The sequence below is a fragment of the Stegodyphus dumicola genome, chromosome 1, assembly GCF_044657685.1.
Source record: "Stegodyphus dumicola isolate Sdum_Otavi_A_Nest chromosome 1, ASM4465768v1".
NCBI classification, from domain to species: domain Eukaryota; kingdom Metazoa; phylum Arthropoda; class Arachnida; order Araneae; family Eresidae; genus Stegodyphus; species Stegodyphus dumicola.
The window spans coordinates 155,278,215-155,301,183 of record NC_140768.1 but is presented as its reverse complement, the minus strand read 5'-3'; the positions used below and the strand labels follow the sequence as shown (position 1 = coordinate 155,301,183).

Sequence of the window (22,969 nt, the reverse complement as noted above, 5' to 3'; positions counted from 1 at the left end):
CAAAAATGCATAATTCAGAAAAAATTTAATTTTAAAGAGATGTTTCTTTAAAGTCCAACATAAACATATTTGAGTATGTTATAAAACATTATAAAATAGTTCAGCTTGTCAATAATTGATTGTTATGAAATTTTTGCAAAAAAATACACGACCTTTGAAAAAAACATTGTGAACTAATACATTCATAACTATAATTTGCATCAGTTTATAAAATGTTATTAATTTGGACTCTACTTTCAAAATGACATTGCTAAGGATGCTACAAAGTGATCATTTGGGATCTGACAGAAATTCTGAAAAATTTCTTTCCCATCCCCCCTCTTAATTTTTATTTCCAAAAAATAAATATGTGATTCAGAAATTTTTTTAAAAGAAATTCATAAAATGTAATTGTAATATTGAATAAAATTTATACTGGAAATATTAAAATGAAATTGATTTTATTACAGTATTTTAACCTGAGTTTGCATTTTAAAATTTCTTTTCACACAATAAATTGCATATTAACCCTAGATGAATAAAATATTTAAAACTGCATATAAGAATATATTTTTAAATTATGACTTCATCATGACATCAAACAAATTTAAAAGTGAAAAAAAATATTCATGGTGTATAAATATCACGAAATTTCTGTACATGCAGCTATTCAGTACAATGGCAGTTAACATAAAATAATTTGATTATCTTATTCTTTGGCTATTTACCATTTTAAAATTAACTTAATATTATACTCTGAAATTAAAAAAAAAAAAAAAAAAATTCTATTGATGGAATAATAATATGTCTTGTCAGTGTTCCTGAATTTTATCACCCAAACTTATACTCAAGCATTTAAAAAATTATAAATACTTTATTTTATGAACATAACAGGGGAAAAAAAAGCAACAGACAAAAATGTTTATGGCAATAAAAAATTATATGAAATAAAAGTGTGGAAATCAAATGAGACAAAGAATATCAGAGCAATTAGTTTCGTACAACCAGGAAAAGATTTTGCTAGATGGTGTGGTGAAGTTTCAGATAAGTAAATAAATTATAACAATACATAAAGCATTGAATTCAATAAATTGACAGTTAAACAACACTTTTAAATGTTTTTCATGCAATAACTACTGTAATTAAGGAATTTAAAAAAATTCAAATAGTTTGTAAATGAAACAAAATTACTTATAATTTTGTCTAAATTCACTCAGCCAGTTTCTAAGCAAACATAATATATTTAAAGACTAATTAAGTATACAAATATATATTTCTAGATCATAATATGAGTGTGATCTTATCAACTTAATTAAATGCTTTGTTTATAATTTAATCTGCATTTGATTTCAGGATTAACCTCCTATTTTTGCTTCCTTAACGTTAGGAAATGTACTATTACCTAACATGTACTATTCTCACTTTTTCTACTATCTATATAAAATCTTCATGTGCTTTTCTATAATCTACATCTAATCTCATCCAGTGTATATATATATGCTGAAATAATTCCTGTAATCAAAAATTTTAAATATAATACTAATTAACTATACACATATGTCTAAAATAAGCTTTGAATTTTCTCAGCTTAAAAATGAAACATTCCCAGAATACAAACAAAAATTTTTATTCTGCTCTAATAACTTTGATGGTTGGTAGTTTGTACAGTAAAAATGTCTCTTAAATTTTAAGGCACTTAAGACAGAATAAATTTTGAAATTGTATATGAAAGAAAAAAAGTCTGTGCAGTTATGAAAAAGAGCATTCACAGAAAGTCTTGCATTTACAAAAAAATTGGCTTTTTAGATACAAAACCTGAGAAGGAAGACATCATATGAAGATGAAAAAGATAATGCAAGAATATTTCTTCAATTTTGTACACATAATTAATTATACACATTTCATCCAAAATTTACATCACAGCATTCATTCAACTGTCAAAGAAATATTTACATCATTAAAAAGAACAATTCACAGCATCAAAATACGAAAACATCAAAGAACTACATCAGATTTAAAAAGTTGCTCTTGAATAGATATTCTTTGTTGTGGTGTTCCAATAGAAAATCATTTTTTAAGTACTGAAAACAGTAATAAAATACATTTACAAATTCAAAATGTTTAAAAGTTTAACTTACAAACAACTTCACAATTATATATTGGCACGTGCACCATTTCTAAGGAAGCATGCCAAACAACAGGCAAACATCTAAAATTTAATCTCCACACATCACAGCTCTTCAAGGAGCTACAATATTTCACATGTAATTCTCACATGTATTTATATTTACAATTTTAGGTATTATAAATTTTTTAAAGCATTGTAGATCACTTTTTACACAAAAGGTTTTTTATAAAATATATATAATTCGAAAATTGCACAATGCAGTAAGCTTCATAGAAATAATTTGTTTCTTCAACTATAAATTTTCACTGCCATCTCCAGCTTCCTGGTGTACAGTCTTTTGCTCTTGCACCTCTGGATGTATTTCTTTATTTTCTACACATGTGTCATTATCCTCGCAGGTTCGAGAAGTCTTTTCAGGCTTAACTGTGCCATTTTTTGACTTTTCTGGGGATGTTTTGTCTTTCCCATATGATGATCCTTTATCAGCCTTCGTGACACGTACCATCATGTACATTGCAGTGAATACTAGAAAGATTCCAATATTCAGGCCATATAGTATATGAAAACGTTAAATCTTAACAAGAACATAATTCCAAAGTGTAGTTACTAATCAAGTTTCCACTATAGTATAGATGCAAAATTTAAGAAAAACACAACAAAAGTTTAAAATAATTCAGTACAGTATAGTAGAAAAGGACAAAAATATCAAAATTAGCATACTAATATTAAAACTCTTAATTACATTTTGATAATGTGTCTGTAAGCTTTCACTCATTCACTACCTTTTCTAAGGGGGGGGACGATATCTGCCCATGATGCATTTGAACAGTTGCATCATATCTTGGCAGTATGAAATAAAAATTAGGAGTGCAATTTATGTTTTTAAGATACACAAACATCCTGCCTTGTAAACTGAGCAAGCATGTCACATCTTTCACTTCATTCTACACTTTGTTTTCACAACATATTTTTTATACATGAAAACTTACTTTTTATATCAATAAACTATATAACTATGATGATTAGAGTTGTACATGTTATATTAAATAATGAAATAAAATCTATAAGATATAGCTCCTTTCCAAGAAGGATCTTGCGATGCTGAATATTATACCAAAGGGCCTGTAACAGCTTTAAAATAATATTAAAATCTTGTAGATTAAATAATTTAATTAGATGAACATTAAGGTATTTGTGAATGGCAATATTTGAAACCAGGCTCGAGTGCCTCGTGCGACTCTCGCACGAAGAATGTAATTTATTTTTAAATGATAGAATATGTTTTCTCTTCTTGTTTGTATGTCGCCTCTTTTTTTGAGTGTTAAATAAAAGTTTTTGCTGTGTTCCATCATTGGAGTTGCTTCATTTCGCCAAAGAAGTATTACAGGCCCGAGTTCAAATCCCAGAGAAGGCATGGATGTTTGTAAATGTACAGTGTCCATGCGGCATGGGGCCACTCTAAATATGTGGCAAACAAAAAGACCTCTTGAGAAGTTGGCGGTAGGAGAAGAGGGGCGGGGAACCTTCGGACCCTTTCCCCCAGAGTGCTATCAAAATTGGGGGCAGAACTGAGCAAAGTCTTACTGTCACCTGTGTGTGCTAAAGAATCTTGCCAACGACAGGCGCAATCATGCACTCCTTGCCACGATGAATTTCATGGAACTTGTTCTGATGTTACTGTCAGACAAGTGAGATAAATCACAACAACAACCTACCAGCATGTAACATTAAAAAATCATTATACACTGCTATTGTGACTAGAAAAATCCTGGAACAACATACCATTACTCTTAAAACAAAATAAAATCTGTGAACTGCGATTTTTGCAGGCCCTAATACCTGTGGTATTTTGCTGTTGTCTGTAAGCAACAATGGGGCATATAAAATGCCACGTGTGCTCACAATATTTGCAACCATAGATTGCCAAACATTATTTATCTGTGAATTCCAAGGGTGCATAATAACATTCAATCCTGGCAGTGCCCATACAGCGCATGCGCCCATTAGACCACTAACAAGTAGAGTTTGGGAATAATAATGTTTGGCAATACAGAGAAAATACACAGCAGACAAACAGTTTTAAGATACACTGACCAGTACTTTGTATAGGAGATCTTTAGTCCATTATAGCAGCAAAAGATCTTAGCAACAGCTGCTTCAAAATACAAATCAACACTGAGTAAAGTGCACCAAATTTATGCATCCTAAAACATATGATATAATCGAAAACAAAGTGGCATAAATCCACCGCGCAACATGGAAATCACTGATCACAGAATACTTCAAACTCCACAAATCTGTCAATCTATAGCTGCAGATATTCCATGCAGATGAATCATTTTATATGTCTGCTCTAGGACCTGTGGGTATGCTAGATGATGCACTTTACTCCTCTGGTTTCATTCACATACCTGATTATTCCTGAAAGTTTTACAGTGATTATAGTCGAGAAATTTGACAGATTTTCTTATGAGTTCCAGTTCCATTGGGAAAAAAAAAGGGCTAAGTTGTAAAGTTTTTTTTTTTTTTTTTTTTTTGTTTGGTTTGCTTACAGCTCAGAAAAGTAATACTAAGGCAATTTTCGATATCAACAATTCAATTTTTGATTTCATGTCAAGAGATAGTAAGTCAATCCCAACAATAGGAAGAGTTCAAGACATTTATCAGTGTCTCGAATTCACACACAAATGAAGAACTGTTGCACGAAAGACATCAAATCGAAAATACTTCTTCTATTAAAGATTCAGCAAATTATTGAAATGATTTCCTACTGTGACTAGATCTGATTTTTCAAGGAAACAATTACAGGGTTGCCACTCAAACAGGAGAATGAAATTCCCTGACCCTTTTTCATGTGTGTTTTAAGAAAATTCTAGTCTATCCACGTAGTGCGTGTTGGTAATGCTGGGTTAATAACAATGCTTTGGGGATTGCATATATATAAAATCCCCAAAGCATTACTATTATAACTATATTAGGAGTTGTTTTCTCCGCTGAAAATTGAGATTAGATTCTGCTCAATCTGGATTAAAAAATGTCTTTTCTTGTAGATATTTTGCAGCTAAATGAAAGAAATGATCTATTTAATGACATTTTAAAATAAATTCAGGTATTTTATATTTTAGCAGCATACATAAGCAAAAAAATATGTGCATTAAATTTTGTGATAGTATGTCATCATACTGCTAGAATTAGTTTCAAGATTATGCCAGAAAAAATTGCCTGAAATCTGAAGGTATTGTTAACTAATAATAAATAAATTTAGCGGAAAGAAGCCACATTAAATGGTATCAATAACATTAAAGTTAATTACTTAAAAACTGAATTACAATAATCAACGATATTTCAGCAAATATAGTTATATTAAATAGTTAGCCTAGATCAGTGATTCTCAACCACTAAGCCGTGGCACTTCTGTGTGCCGCCAAATTTTAGAAATGTATATAATAAAAGTTATAATGGGTTTAATCCTAGTATACGATACACATGAGAATTGGCGAAATTCGGTTTTTAAGACATTATAAGCATGCCTGGTATCCAAGCTGATTTTTTTGCCAAAGACTTCTGTATTTGAATTAATTTCGAATGAAGAGGAAGAACTAATTTCACTTTCTAATAATTGGGATTTAATTTTAAAATATTCGAAAGAATCAATTAATTCATTTTGGATTAACATTAGATGCGATCATCCCATAATGGCCAATAAAGCTTTAAAAATATTATTACAGTTTTCTACATCTTATTTGTGTGAATTTGGATTTTCAGTATTAATCAACATAAAAATGAAAAGAAGATTGAGACAGTTAAATGTAGAAGATCATATGAGAGCAGCATTGTTAATTTTATGACCAAATATAAATAAAATTATCAAAAACATCAAGCTCAAATTTCTCATTAAACGTATTCTTTAACTTGTAATTAATCCCTTAATAAGCATACTATTGTTTTTGTAGTGCATATTATTTTATTTTACATTCAAAATTATTATCATAAACTATTCTACACAGTGTGTTATAGGTAAGTAAACAACTTTTAAACTTATCTTTTCCTTTGTGTGCCTCCAAATTTTGAAATCGTTAAAAGTGTGCTGTGACAAAAAAAAGGTTGAGAATCACTGGCCTAGATGATTGATTACTATTTTTTATTTTACTGCAAAATGACAAATAAGGCATTTAGTAAAAAGAAAAAAAAAGGGGGGGTTTAAAAATTCCTAGTATAAGGGTCTGGCACGATTTTAAAAATTGTCGGCAACATCAAAATAACCTGTTTACTGCTCATCATCATGTCGCCAAATCCTGTGTTTGATACTCTGATACTTTTGTATCATACTGGTCCACAGCAGGAGATTTCTTTTCCTGCTCTTACCAGTTCCTTAATGAGTCCCAGACAAGCCTGTACCGTATACTAGGATTAAACTGATTTCCTTTCATATGAGAATGGGAAGGTATTTTCTTTAGTTCAACATGTGCTGCGAATGTGAATCTCTCGATTCTTGAGGTTATTGGAAACTTGCTTTGCCTTTCTAACAGACAATTTGATCGGAGCTGCGAAAATTGACTCTACGCCAGCAGCCTGAATGATGCTAACACAATACATTATTTGCCAAGAAAGTGATCGCTTCCAACGTTGGCACAAACTCTCTTTTTTAGGGATCGCCATATGAAATTCCCTGACTGTTCCAGATTTTGATAAAATATTTTAATTCCTTGACTTTTTGGTCAATTTTCGAATTCCCTGACTTTTTCCAGTTTTCCAGGTAGCATGGCAACCCTGACAATTATACTGAGAAAAATTAATTACACTGATATCGACCAGTCTTGATCTTTTCTTCATTGCACTGCTTACACACATCAGAATTATGAGTAGTAAATATAGAAATTTCCATAACTGTGTTTTGAAATTACTAAATTCACATACAAGTATCTTCTTCAACTTCTTCACAAGCATTTGAATTATTATATCCAAATATTACATATATACTTTAATAGCAATGACATTATAGATTAAACACTAAATGTTTTTTTTTAATTTAGCAAATTATATATTAATAAATAAAGGCCATAAAACTTACATAATGCTATCACAGTAAAAGTGAGGGATGTCACCCACATACTTCCCATGGTTAACAATCTAAATATGAGGTATATAACAGGAACCCCTACAAGACATATCCATAATAATGAGTGCACCAGTGAATAGTAACTGCGCTGCAGTCTGATGCATTTCCCAGGGAATTTATTAGTTTTCAAATAATCATCCATTAGTTTATCCTGGAAAAACAATGAAACATACACATTCAAAAGAAAAAGAAATATACACATTAATATTTCTTCAAAAATTTCAGAAACCCCCTCAATTGCATTTACACGACTTTGATTTAACAGGATTTCAAAATAAATATTTCATTTTCTTGTAATACACATGTCACTTTTACTTAATAGGAAGGGTGAACTCAATTTCTAAGAATATTTTTAATTAAATTCTCAATTATGCTTTGTGTCAACCAAGTTTGGATTTTAGTCTTAAAAAAACAGCAACTCTGAATGTGTGTGGCTTGCCCACAATGTAAGCAAAGTTTTCATCATCTCTAATATGAATGAATTTCTCAGCATCATAACAATAGCATACACAATTGGTGGAGAAGGATTCAATGACATTTTTTGTTTGAACATATTGATGAATTGTTAATTGAGAAAGCCATAAGCCAGTGGTTCTCAACCTTTTTTTGCCCCATGCATCACTTCCATCATTGTTATATGATCATTCCCCTCCTCCTTCCTAAAATTAAAAAAATAAAAAATAAATAAATTTAGATTATTTTAAAATGTATTTTATAAACTAAACAGCAAAAAGTGTGGAAAATGATGATAAACACCAAAACTTGAATAAAAGTAGTCTTTTATATTCATAAACTAAATACTTAAAAGGTAAATAAAAACCTGATTGCATCTCCCCTGAAACGATGAATTTCCGGGGAAGAGGAGGAATTTCCACCTGGTTCGGAACTCTTGCCCTAACTGAAGATGAAATAACATAGGCTTGACATTTCTAATCCCATGGAATTTAGTGATAATGAAGAAAATGATCCAGTCTAAATCCAGATTTAACAAAGAATGTCTGGAAGCTGTTACCAGAACTTTGACAAAATCGTTACCATAATCTGTCTGACAAAACAGTTACCAGAAATTTGGGTTAACTTGTTTGTCAAATATGACCCTAATGAGAGACATACTGGGAAGTTTCAATGTGAACTAAAGTTACTTATAGCCTCTTACAGAGCATTGTATATAACAGCATAACCAAAACACAAACAATGATTAATAATAGAATTTCTTTGTAAAACCAGTGAAACATCAGCACCAAAGAAGATTCAAACTGATTTTGCTAAAGAGACCCCAGGAAGAATTTCATTAATATAGTAAAAAGACAATGCCCACAACATTTCTAGTGATATTTCAGATGTATGCAAAAGACTACAGTTTTTGCTGTTAGAAAATGCAAATAAAATCTCATGCATAAAACAGATTCTTTTTTGTTTGTTTGTCTGTTCATGAAGAATTTTTTTTTTTTCATTTTGAATGCAAATTTACTTTAATATATTTCAGTACATATTATGACGGGCTCTTTGTTGGAAATAAAATAATAAGTTCAAAATTAATATTTGTTTACTTTTTTAAAAAATATTTGCTTATTCTTTAGATCTGCAACCAATTTCCTTTCATCCATAGTTTTTTTAATGTGAATGTTTTTATGCATAATCTTCAGGAACGTAACTATCATGTAAAACAGAATTAGGTGCATTCCAGAAGTAAGGAAGATCCCAGTAATAAGAAACTGAACTAACCTTTTCTTGATATAATTGATGTAACCATTTTGTTGTTGCTTCATCAGAATCCATTGGTATTTCACTCATAGGAATCCTTTTCACATACATATCACCAACAAATCTGTGCCCTCGCAACATATTTGAAAATGTAGGTTTAAGTTCGCCTTCTGGGAAACCCAACTGAACTTGATAGATAGCATTCACTAGAAAAAAAATTTAATCTTTTTGCAAAAATTTCCAAGTCTCAAATCAGATAATCTTAAGGTACTGCAGAAATAAATGGGAATTTACATCATTTCTCAATAGCCAAATAAAATTTAATCTATACGAACAGATTTAAAAAATTTTTACAGCAAAAACAAACACCCATTTCTGCAAAATAAAGTTTATTATTTTTGGTATGCTTCTGCAATCAGGACCAGATTCAGAAATGTATGCATGTATGGACAGTTTGGTTTGGTTTATTTAATTATGGCAAAGCACACTAGAGCTACCTGCCTAAGGGGAGGGATGCCTTCGTGGAGGACTTTCTAAGAGAAACTGGCTCATATACGTGTTACACACTGGGAAAATCACGAAAACGCCTATGCAGCCTGCACATACATGCATACATTAATTTCTGAATCCGGCCCCAATAACAAAAGAGCATCTTATTTTTAGACTGCAGAATCAAAATCAGCCTTATCTAAATTTTAAATTTTGCAGCTTTATCTTTCATTTTAATAATCGTAATAAAACAGCTCATGTGGACACTATATGCTTCCTTATATGACCTATTAAATTATACATATTGCACGTATTTTAACTTATTTTCTAAAATTATTCTAACCTAAATTACTGATCCCTTGGGAAAAGCCGAAAATGATCTGAAAAATTGCAATGACATTGCCAAAACATGAATATTTTCGTCATGTAAAACACTTGTGTAACTGGAAATTATATGACTATGACAAGCGATTTTGAAAATAAACGCTAGGTAAGAACTTTTAGGCTGGTTAAGTGGATGAATATATTCAATTGCTGATTGCAATAAAAAAGAGGTGCACAACTAGCAGTAACATATGAAATCTCAATGTTCTACGGCTATAATCATTTTTTAGTTATACGAGATGCGCACACGTCATGAAAAAATCCATTTTACAATCCATTCTGGGAAAAAGAAAAAAGTCATTTTTTCTGTGCATATGTACAGATCACATAAAAAAATCGTCCGAATGGATTTGGGAATGGTCAAAATGGATATTTCCGTTGAAATACGATACCAGGAAAGTAAAAGAAAGTAATTAATAAATAATCTTTTGCTGTTACTATGCCTTTGTCAGCTAGGTTTTTGACACACAGATCCCAAAACAAATTTAATGGAAGCACTTAGACATATGGCTACAGACTTTTCATTTTTTTTAAATCATAAAAATTGAAGAATCCAGATGAATTGTTTTTCATCAAGACAGTGCCAGCCCACTATACTTTTAATGACTATCGGAGATGTGTTGAAAACTCATTTTCCAAGATTACTGACTGGATAACAAAGAACTATTTTTGGGTCTCCCTTAAAAGCCTAGGTCTTGAACAATCATATTATACAGTCATTAAGAATACATTTAAGATATTCAGTTTCCCATTCACCTACAAAGAATATCTGCACAAATATAGACATTATCCTTAGACCTTATTTTAGAGTGAATATTAATAATTTGGGTGCATGTTCCCATGTTAGCATTGCACACAGAGAAAACTGTTATAAAGCAAAGTTTTAGAATTTTTATGTTGCCTAATAACAGTAATAAAAATATTTCAAAGCATATTTTATCAAGAATTAAGACAGAACTTTACCATTGTTTATTTTGAACTCTATACTTGCCCTTAAAAAATACTATTTTAAAATGCTAATGCCAGAGTTATTGATAAGTGGAAAAAACCTGTCTGTGTTTATTAATTTAACTGAATATTCATTAATGTTTCCATTAAAGTAAATTATATTAAATAATAAACATATAAAAAGCCAATGTTAATTTCTAACAAAAAAGGCAATTCACTCTGATAAAAACAAGGTTATACAATTTCAGAAAACAGAACTAAAAATACATTATTTTACATTGTTTCTGAATTATGTATAAAATAATTCATACCACTAGCAGCTTTTCTCTTTTTTAAGGAAAGGGAGGGCTTCCAATAATCACATTTAGATGACGAAATGAAGATGAATGTTAAAAAATTAGAATAAAAAGTAAAAAAAATTTTTTTTTAATGGACGAATTGTTCATAATGGGATACTAATATCATGGATAGAGATAAATTAGCTGTCTTTGTTTTTACTCATATTAATGACAGAACAGACTAGTCAAGAAATTTTTCATGTTATCTAAACAGAATTTAGTGAATAGTTTTCTTACTCATATTATTTATTAGAAAAAATTTGGAATTTATAAAAAACCCCTGGCGATGAAATATAATAGATCTGAAAAAGCAAAAGCAATGTACTTTTCTAGCACATCTCATATCCAATTCCTAAATTTTTTTTCAGTGAAATGCTTCTGAATTAACACACAAAGTAATACGCCTAAAAAAAATAGGCATATTAAATGCTTATAAATCATAAAAGGCTTCTTTCTATCCAGGAGCATTTAGTATAATTTTATAGAGGAAGCCTTCAAGTTTACAAACCTCCTCCTTTCATATGTTTTTATGATGATCAAGCGAGCACTCGACATCGATTCAGAAATATGGACTGTAATTAAATAGAAAAAGTTTTTATGTGTTTGAATATGCAACGACAAGTTTTGCTATTGATGTACAATGTTATTTCACAATAAGGTATGGATAAAAATCTGCTTCACTGTTGGACTGGTTGCTAATAGATCAAAACAAGGCTTTGGGCTAATGACCACTAAGAAAACCCAAAGTTAAGATTGTATGCTTAATTTTCTAAGGCTACATAATATTTGTTCCCCCCCCTTAAGTTTGGGCTATTTTATGCTATGCAATGCAGCAGCTGTTGTGATTATTGACAAGGACATGCTAAATTTGAGAACAGCATATCACATCGATATTTGCCAAGTTACAAAAAGGTCACATACAGAACATTTGCAAGCTAGCCATACAAACTTAAGGCACATGTTCTCCTGTGTAATATTTCAGCTGTACAATTAAAACTCTTATTTCTGTAAAACTTTGCAACTGGCAGTTTCTTTTTGGCAATTCCGCATTAATATTTTATCTACAATTATACTAAATTTTAATTTCAGATAAAAAAAAAAGAAATCTAAAAATGTTCAGTCTAAAACAACCTCCAGTTAGATAATTATAAAGAAATATTTAACTGATATCATCATGCAAATATCACAGAATTTGAGTCTTTCAGTTTCTAAATTATTGCATGTACATTATATTCAAAATATAATCATGTCATATAAAAACATGCTGACAGTTATGTAAAAATACTCACTTTTATTTTTCATATGAGACACAGCAAAATTGAAACCGCTAGTTCTGGGACAAAGGTGATGCTTTAACAGAGGCAAATTTCGTGCTTTCGCGAACTCCATGCTGGCTTCATGTTTTGCAGGAGTAAATCTTGTACCCTCACAGAAATAAAGAAGCTGAAAAAAAAAAATTTTTTTTTCACTAAATCATACAGGACTACATATATTTTTTATACAATTACATGCTATACATTTTTATCATCAAGTTCAGCCAAAGCAATGTTGACAGAACTAGAGACTGAAAGAAATGCTAAAGCTGATAAATTAACAATCTTAACAAGCAATATACCTGGACCAAAAATAAAGTACTTTAAATATATATATATATATCTAAAATATGTTCCTATTCTTTGAAAACAATCTTGGGCATGCAAATACTTCTTCACAGCTTTTCATAGCTTCAATTTAAGGATGAATTTCTTGACCCTCATCAGAGCAGCTACCTCGACCCAAAAAAGCTCCTTCCATTGTCGTTTTGTTTAAAAAAAAGAGAGAGAGAGAGAGAATAGAAAAAGAGAACATATGACCAGAGCTGACAGAGGCAAGAAGCACTAAATGACACAAACTCTAGTTTCTCTGTAAAACATATACTATCTGGCAATGATATAACAACTCTATGTACATAAATATGCTTCTCCTGGCAAATTAGTGCAATTAATTAACAAAATTGGTGGATGGATACAATCTTCAGAGGATGAAAAAAAAAAAAAAAAAAAAAAAAAAAAAAAAAAAAAAAAAACTGAATTTTTAGGTTACTCCTTAACAACTGCAGTTTTAGAATTAACCACCAGTGAATGCTGGGAACTCAACCTGGCTTCAATCCCAGACAAACTGACTACCTGCATGTTTGGTTTTTGTGCTTTCTCCCATGTCTAATGTGAATATGAGCCATTTTCTTTTAAAAAGCTCCTCCATGAAGGCATTCCTCCATCTAAAAAAAAGGCTCTCCTGTGCTTTTCCATATTCAAGCAACCATTACCCCACCAGAAAAGTTTACATGTGTTGCTGTTAAAAGAATACATCAAAGGCTGACAATATTCACTGCTGGAATCACTGCAATACCTTGATGCCAATCAGATGTTCTTGTTAGTGATATACACATAAGTGTTTTAAAATTAATTCTTGTTGCCTCTGGTTCAGTTTTGTACTCTTTTCGGGGGAGATTTAATTTCTATAATTAAGATACCAATATCTCAATCTGACCTTTTGATGAATTAAAGTCATGAACAAGATATTTTAAGCCAATCTGGTGAAAAACAGTGTATGGGTAGCTAACAAAATCAAACTGATCTCCTATATTGAACAACTGAGTCTGCAGAAAATTTTGTTTAAAAAAAACATGGCACCCAATGGAGAAACTGTGACTTCATACTCAAATTAAGCACAGCAAAATAAGAATCCTAAAAAAAAAAATCTGGTACTTTTCCATTCCACCAGAGCAAATCTCGCCAAGCCGAATTTATTGGGTATCACGTAGAAAATGTTAAGACATTAGTTCTAAGAATTTTTTACTTTGGAGGCACACACATTTTAATATTGTTTAAATTTTTTTTCAAATGGATCTTACGTTTCCCTTCTCCCCATAAATTCCACAAGATAACTTTCCAGATGATGACATGCCATTCCTCTGTGTTTCTTATTTTGCCATTTGGCACTACCCACAGTCTTCTTATTTGTTGTGTGTGCATTCCAGTTTAATAAAACTGTATTTATGGTTCACTTTGAAATGTTCGAAACTTTCCTTTTCCAGTTTTTCAGTGCAATATGATTTCCATGAATCAGAATGTATTATTGTGCATTTTCGAATATTTTCCTTGATTGCTTCTAATATAATACTCATAGATCGGTTTGGCACATTTACAAGGAAACATTTGTTTCATGGCGAACTCCACCAAAGATCTACTGTTGTGGATCCACTGTTGTTGATCAATCTGTCCTGCATTATTTTTGTGCTTTTTGAACATACTTTTATCCACTTCAACGATCATACTAGTTCCTCCTATTTTACATTGTTGACGTTTAAGGAAAGAAACCACACAAACGTCGTGCATGTAGTTATTCCAGTCCACAACTGTTCCGTGATGGATTCCCAACTGCTTTTCACACAATTTAACCAAAGTTAATTCTTCACTCCAACCATAAATAAACCTCACACACATGAAGAAACTCAATTTCGATGACTCAAACCATGTGCCTTTCCGTATACTCTTTTTACATCGAAATGTTGAAAACATGCAGTGCCATTGAATTTCGTCTTAATTTCATGATTATTACTATCATAAGTAGCAATTTTAGGCAAAACACGTTTTGCTTGAAAGAATCTGACAGATACTTCCTTTGTTTTGGGCAAATCTCAAATTTTCATTAGTTTTTCATCCATTTTTGATACATTAGGAAAAAGATGTTACTTTAAGAATTTACTATACTTTCATGGTACAACATCCTGATTAGCCGGTTCATATCGAATGACTCCAAGTGATTCCATCTCACATAAATTATAAAACAAAAATCTAATTATCTACATTAATTTTTAATTAAATCTTAATATGGAATACAAGTTTCAATGCTAGAACTATTTCAATTCGTACGAACTGCTTACTCAGAAATTATGTAAAACCACAGTGCTTTACATCGCTAGTGCACTGTTATTAGAATCAATGAATTTATACCTTGACTTTGCCTTTTCTATATTTTCGTCTTTGGGTGAGCAGTGTAATTGCACCCTAATTGAATTAATTTCTGAAAATGGCCTTTGGGCATAAAATTGAACTATCTGGTAAAAATTCTATGTAACTGTATGCCAATATTGAAAGCAACAATCAAACTGATAAAAACTGGCCATGACTTGTTTTGAAAATGTGGCGTAAAATGGTTACAAGTGGCGATAATTCGTTTGGCATCAGCTGTACCATTTTTGGCAACTTTATCGACTGCACCGGCGAAATGGAAAAGTACCAGAAATCTTTTTCATAATGCAACCAGTGTTGATGACTGTAATCAAAGATATGTCGTACTTTTACTCTAAAAAAATATAGGCATTAAAAAGTAACATATGAACTCAAACTGAAATTAAGAGAGAAAGAGTTACTTTTTTCAGAAGAAAAATTAGAATAAGCTATATGAACTCATTCATACAAATCACTGTCTAAATAATGTACATTTCAATGAGTCGATTGCAACCAACTAAAATTAAAGCAAAATACACAAAAGAAGATGCATACATTTCTTGCCATTACAGATTTTTTATAAGCTCTGATGTAAACAACTACTAAACAACGGAAAAACTGCCAGAATCTTTGCGTACAGGATTATTTTATCTACAAATGATGAAATACATTTCAAATAATGGATTACAAGGGAAAAGAAAACACACAAGCAAAATAATCATATCTGTCATTCTTATTTTTTCACAGAAGACATGCATACTTTTCAGAAGTAATTACAAATGATAGTTGCATTTGGGAATAATTTCAGTTCTTCACAGAATGTCACTGAATATATATTGCTTTGTCCAACAATACATAAAGCAAAGCACTAATGTAAATAAGGAATGGCTAATTAGAAAGCAGTTCACAATACACATTTTAATCCACACACATACTTTCCTTGCAGTTCTTCATACTCGCAGCTGCCACCTTGAAATATGAAAAGCCGGAGCTTCTGGGAGATTTTCATGCTGTGCAGAACAGCATTTTAAAAGAACTCCAAACTGATTAAATTTGCTTTATAAACACGTCTCAGTTCACTGAACTATTTACAATTCAGATATAAAATAGATTCACCTTCAGCCTCTGTGCAAAGTTGCTATTTCTTGAGCTCATGTCAGCCCATGATCCCTCACCTCCCGGCGACACTATACCGCTGGATAAGCACACATTGGATTGGAGTGTGCCTGTTGGACCTGAAAATACCGATATGGATAACTCGAATATGGATACATCGAATATCCAGGAGATTGGAAACACGGAACCTAAACCGAAAATAATTGTATTAGAAATCCGCAAGCAGATCCGAGAACTGGAAGTTAGGACTGAAATGACTAAAGACTTAAAATAAACAACTGGATGTTCTCCATGATGTATCTGTTCCCGATCGGTATACTCCCATGATGGCAAAGGAGATACGTGATATGAAAGCAGAAATGGAGCACCTTTGGTGTAAGCGCGATTTTTATACTACATTGTGTGCTAGGAATCCCCTCTCAAATCCTGCTGAACATAATACTAATATTGTTACTTGTGAGGATAATGCAAATGCTACTGTAATAGATAGTGTAAATAGTTCTAATGCTAAACGTAAATTACCCGAAAGCTCAGACTGTTCAGATGATAACAATGCTAGGGACAATGATGGTTTTGTTAAACCCAGCAGAGTTTCAGAACAAACTAAGAAAACCCTTTTAAGAGGCACCACTAACTACATTGCAACCAAAAATAGATTTAGTCCTTTGGACCATAGTGATAATAAATCACCTCCTGAGACAGAGTAAAATTCTAACAGTCAACTTGACAACTCCGCGAATCAAACGCAAATCCCACCACAGTCAAAATTTGTCCCTCCTATAATGGTTAAACCACCAGATAACATGAAATTTAATCTCTACATGAAACAACTGACAGATAGTCCAAAAGCAAAAATTTTGGCCGTATTAACAGTGAATTCCAGACAATTCACCCAAATACCCCTGATAATCACAATATACTAACAAAACTTCTACAGGATCATAAAGTCGAGCACTATGTCATTAACAAGCATCACCTAAGACCTATTAAAGTCATTATCCGAGGACTTAAAATCAATATGGAAATATGTGAAATTGCTGATATTCTCACGGAATCCACATTCAAAATTCACAAAGTCACCCAAACGACCAGGAATCGCACCAGACAATCAATGCCACGTTTTCAAGTGCAGCTCATACCCACACCCAATGTTGAAGAAATTTATCAGATAACTCATGTCTCTATTGTGCAAACTCAAAAATACATAAACAAAAATTTGATACCTTAGTGTCATAACTGCCAGAAATGGCATCAATCTTTGGATAATTGTTTCTTAACTCCCCATTGCGTGAAATGCGCCGGGGAACACAAATCTGCACTATGCCCCAAAAAAGGCTTCATAGAAAATCCTGTCTGTGCAAATTGCAATAATTCTCATCCGGCATCCTATAGGGGGTGCGAAAAATTCCCTAAACCTAAAAATAATAACTTCCAGGGACCCAAAAAACTTTTTTTACTCTGAAATGTTAACCAGCAAAGTCCAAAATCCGCAGGAGTTACATGTAGCAGAATCTTTTGCTCCCGATACAGCCACAGCCAACAGGAAGATCTCTGAAATCAATCAAACTCACAAATCAAATACTGCTAATAGTACCTTCAAACCGACTAAAAATCTTAACTCTACAGGATTTCTTGAATTATTTAAGCTCATAAAAGAACTAGAATCAATATTCGGTTCTAAACAAATATCCAAACTTGTTGCTATCATCGAAAAAAATCTAAATCAGCTTCGTAATGCTGAAACACAAATGTAAAAAACTATACATATTACTCCTTATTCTAGAAGCCAATCATGAATAGTCATGTTATTAAATTAAATTATTGCTTTAAAGCCACTAATGGCTCCTTCTTTGATCATGCACAGCTAATGTGCTGCCATATAGTTTAGTTTATAAAAAATATTTTTAAAAAATATTGTATGTTTCTCTATACATTGTTGCACCTAACTGTAAGATTCTTATGCATTTAAGTTCTGGAAAATATTAAAATATTTCTAAGTTCAGCAGGTATTGTTCTAAATTAAACCTACCCCCTCATTACTATTCGGCCGCCCTTCTAAATTCATATGGACTGGAAAGAGCCTTTAGCCCCTCCCCCTAGCACACAAATATTTGCACTGTACCCTATCAGCTCTTTCCTTGCTTTTGATGAAGATAACCATCTATCTGTTGCTTCTGGGCTTGCATTCCATCGATGATGCAAGTACATCTGATCACAGAGTAACTATGGAAGATATTTCACTTCAACTTTATTTACGTGTCTCATATATCGCTCTATTGCATTTCTACGAACTTCAACAAAATTGCCATTTGCTGCTACAGATTTGCCAGAAAAATTCTTCATTTTACAATACCAACGCCTAAGACCTCACAATGTGCTATTCAATATTCGAAAAATTATCTACTTATTATATTGGGATAGGGAGTCTTCCCAGGTTCCCACAACCATGAAGGTCTGTTCATGAAGCGATATAAAATATATTAATATTGATTAAATATAGTGAATTTTTACGTTCTTAGGATATTCCATTTTTTAATTTTCTTACACCTTTATATTGAGAAAACCCTGAATGTGGAAGCCAAGCTTTTATACATCAGAATACTTTTAAATATTATGAAAATAAAGTGAATAATTAATGTACATACTATTATATGAATAAACTTAGTAATTTACCGTCTATTACTGTAAAATAAAATTAAACACAAATATCCACCGATTAAACATCACTTGAATCTTCATAAAAAGGTTCTACAAATGTCTCAAGATTCAATACAAATAAAATTTGATAAAAAGTTTAATATAAATAAAATTTAATAAGAAAAATTATGCTGACAATCATTAAGAGTAGAAAATGAAATTTGAACAGTTTTAATTTCATTAATTAATAAATTACATTTTACAAAGTAAAAGCTAAAAATTAAAAATCAGAAAATTTCATTATCTACTAAAAGACCATGACATGTATTGAAAAATCAGAAGTCTGCTGGTAAAATCAAAAGTGTTGGCAGCTATGCATATTGCATTTCCATAAAATTTAGTTATTTAAGTATAACCTCATAGAACATGAATATTTGCATTTTTTGTAGCTGGCAGTGGTGTTTTTCTGAAGGAATGCAATGCTTTCTTTTCAATCTGTTGTCAAATTTCACAGTTCCATTAAAATTCATTGCGACAAAAACAAATGTACCCACAGTAAACAAATGTACAGTAAAAAGAAAGATTGGTGCTAATGTATTAAAAGTGGTCACCTTAGTAGAAGCCACCGAATTTTCACAATCTACCAACTCTGGCAACAGTGCCTATAACCGTTCTTCAAGCAACCATGCTCATAATAATCCTTCAGTCAAGCATCACTGCCATTTTTGTATGTGTTTGCTGAATTCCAAGTTCCAACATTTTTTTTTAAAAACAAATCATGATATTTTTTGCCTTAGTTTTAAAATATGAACTTATGAAATTTTCCAGCAATGGAAGAAACTGGGGTAAAATTTCTGCAAATTCAGCAGGAAACAGAATTTTGCTGAAAATTTTCTAAAGGGAGCAACAAGGAAATGTGTTTTTTAGATAGTCACTGTTGCCAAGGTTTGTGCGCAGCCAAGTGTCTATAATTCTGTGACTTTTTAAGTGAAAACAGATTGCTGTGTACTTTAAGAGGACATCGAAAAAAAAAAAAAAAAAAAAAAAAAATTACAGAAAAATTTGAATAAGCAAGTGCTTAATTTTTTAATGTATCGCATAATTCCTTATTTAATAATTTAAATTTGTATTTTAAATTTCCAAAGTATGCTTTCTTTTCGTGTTGATAATGTTTACTGACTTACTACAAATATCGGTAGTTTGTGACTCTTTCTTTTGGGGAAAAAAAAAAAAAAAGGTAAAAAACCACCCATTTGCATCCAATAAGTAACTTTTACTTCTTCATCTGCAAAACATTGCTCAGTTGTGCCAGACTTACTGCTCTAATACAAGGTTGTTCAATAAGTTCGCGGAGTGCCATCTATTCGTCAATATTAGACCTAAAACTTCGACGCCATTTTCATATTTGTTCTTTCTTAAGAACACGTCAAAAGTTTCATTTCGATCTGTTAATTTATTCATTGTTTAACTGCCCTTTATATCTAACGTGTTGTGCCTATTTTCAGGTATGGATAAAATTGAGCAACATGCAGTTATCAAATTCTTTGTAAAGAAAGGTTTAAAGGCAATGGAAATTCATAACGAAATGGTAAATGTGTTGGGTGAATCTGCTTCTTCAAAAACAATGGTTTGCAAGTGGGCTAGTTTATTCAAAAGTGGTCGTACCAGCCTTGAAGACGATCCACGAGAGGGTCGTCCAAAAACTGCATCAACACCGGAAATCATCGGAAAAATACAAGATATGGTATTGGAAGACCATCGATTGACTGAAAGAGATTTAAGAGACTTTAGGTATTTTATTGGGCACAGTGAGCAATATTTTGAGTGTTAATTTGGGTTTCAAAAAACTCTGTGCAAAATGGGTGCCGCATTCTCTAACGATGGAGCAAAAACACATTCGGATGCGACTTTGCCAGCAACATTTGAAGCATTTTAAGAAGAATAAAAGCGATTTTATCCATCGATTTATCACAATGGATGAGACTTGGGTCTACCATCATGATCCTGAATCAAAACAGGAGGCTAAGGAGTGGTGTGAACCCGGCTCTTCGGTGCCGAAGCGAGTTCGTGTGCAAAAATCAGCCAAGAAGGTGTTAGCATCAGTTTTTTGGGATGCGAAAGGAATTTTGTTTACAGATTACCTTCAAACTAAAATAACTGAATTGAAGTACAAATTGTTGCAACATCCAGCCTATTCGCCAGATTTAGCTCCCTCTGATTTCTGGCTCTTCCCACACCTCAAACAATATATCTGTGGAAAACGATTTTCTTCAAATGAAGAGGTAATAGCTGCCATGGAGAAATATTTTGCAGAGCTGCCGAAAAACCACTACAGTCAAGGGATGCATAAATTAGAAGACCGTTGGAATAAGTGTATTGAAGTTGAGGGAAACTACGTTGAAAAATAAAGTCATTTTTACAAATAAAAATTGGTTTCTTCATTTCCGTTCCACGAACTTATTGAACAACCTGGTATCCAAGTAATGAAATATTCATCAGAAAAATTATCACTGAATATCAAAAGTGTAAATCATATGCATTCAAACATGTGTACCAAGTGCTTACCTGAGTTGCCCCATAAATATATTTTGGTGACAATGTTTGTTCCCATATGACTTTTTGATGAAAATGTAACTAATTAGAAAGCACCAAGAATATACATACTTATTTCAAAATAGACTAAGATATAATTCATTTTAGAGCTATGTAAAAAGGTAAACATTTTCAAAATAAAGAAAATACAAAAAAAAAAAAAAAAAAAAAAAATTTTTTTTCATAGTAAATTATTTGTAAGAATAATTTCTCTCATAAAAACATTATTCTCCTTAAATTGCCATATTAAGATGCTGCAATGATAAGTGTTCCTCTACAATTAAACATGCAGTTAAAAATAATCTTTAATGCGTTTAAAAGCTTACCATGATAGGATCATCATATGAGACAAGATTATCCAACTTTGTTCCAAGTATAAGCTTATCCTTCTCCCAGTTTCTTTCTAAAAATATCATTTCAGCAAAAACCCATCCCCAGCCAATCACTGGAACGTTCCTCAAAGACTTTTTGGCACATGTTTTAGCATTCTGAAATAGCAATAATTCTTTAATTATCAATAGTGAAATATCTTCCAAGGTTAAATAACTATTTACATTAAACACATAAATTCACAAAATTATATTTTAAAATGTGATGCTAAAACTGTTTTAAACAAAATTAATAGTTTTAAATATTTACTGAAATACAATAAAACTCTCATCTATCCATCATAATGAATGATGTTGGGATGCTGATAAAACAGTAAATCACTCTTAACAATCATGACACAATTTTTGGACATAAATGCAGTCACCACTCCTCCCATTTTGCAAAATTCTTTCGCACCTTAGGAAGAGGAGACTGTGTCTTTCTACCCTGAAAACTGATAAGGGTTTTATGAAAAAGTGTTGCAAAACTAGGATTGCAGTTTCGTCTAATTTTAAATCATGATTTTCTTTAATGTAAAATCTCTCATTTACACATATTTTGTTCATAAGATTTCTTTGTCTATGAAATGGTTTTAGGTCCTGAAGTGAGAAATAGGAAAACAATGCTTCATTCTTGTTTATATGTCATCCTTCAGTGTGCTCTCTCAGTTATGTGTCACAAAACAGACATTCCTTTGCAAAAAGTTTGTTGCAAAATTTAGTTCAAATAAAAAGGATCTTGCACTGTATCATGTGATACTTTGGAAAGTGTGGTTTCTTATATGCTCTTTCTTCATATCATGGTCTTTTCCAACTCATTGGTAATTTTATGGTTCCAACATTCTTATGAAGTTAAATGAATGCAGTATTTCACTCCTTTCAGAATCATTTGCTTATCCCAGAATATGTTAAATAAAATATAGTGTATAGAATGGTCTTACAATTCTCTGCCCCTCCTTCATGTTTAAGTATTTTTATGCTGAGATTTTAATGAGCATGAGGAGGGCTTCTGATATTCTACTTTGGAAACATATATTTTTTTCCCTTATAATTCTTCAAAATATTTGCAGCAGATTGTCATTAAAAATTTCATAGCATTGTCCAAAATATTTTAAGTAAAAGCAAATCAACTTTAGATAGAATTTTGCCTACTTTCAAGATTTAAGTGGCATCCA

General features: G+C 31.6%; 1 protein-coding gene across 1 annotated transcript in view; it reads right to left on the bottom strand.

Moving 5' to 3' along the window:
• Positions 1-1,590: 1,590 nt before the first annotated feature.
• The window catches only part of LOC118198615 (1-acyl-sn-glycerol-3-phosphate acyltransferase delta-like), a 50,844-nt gene continuing 29,465 nt past the window's right edge, over positions 1,591-22,969 (bottom strand). Inside the window, exons 4-8 of the mRNA XM_035370345.2 lie at positions 21,753-21,914; positions 12,379-12,532; positions 8,952-9,136; positions 7,179-7,377; positions 1,591-2,632 (exon numbers count right to left, since the gene is read on the bottom strand). Coding sequence (XP_035226236.1) covers positions 2,400-2,632; positions 7,179-7,377; positions 8,952-9,136; positions 12,379-12,532; positions 21,753-21,914 — 933 coding nt within the window. The 3' untranslated portion in view covers positions 1,591-2,399. The remainder of the gene's footprint in view (positions 2,633-7,178; positions 7,378-8,951; positions 9,137-12,378; positions 12,533-21,752; positions 21,915-22,969) is intronic.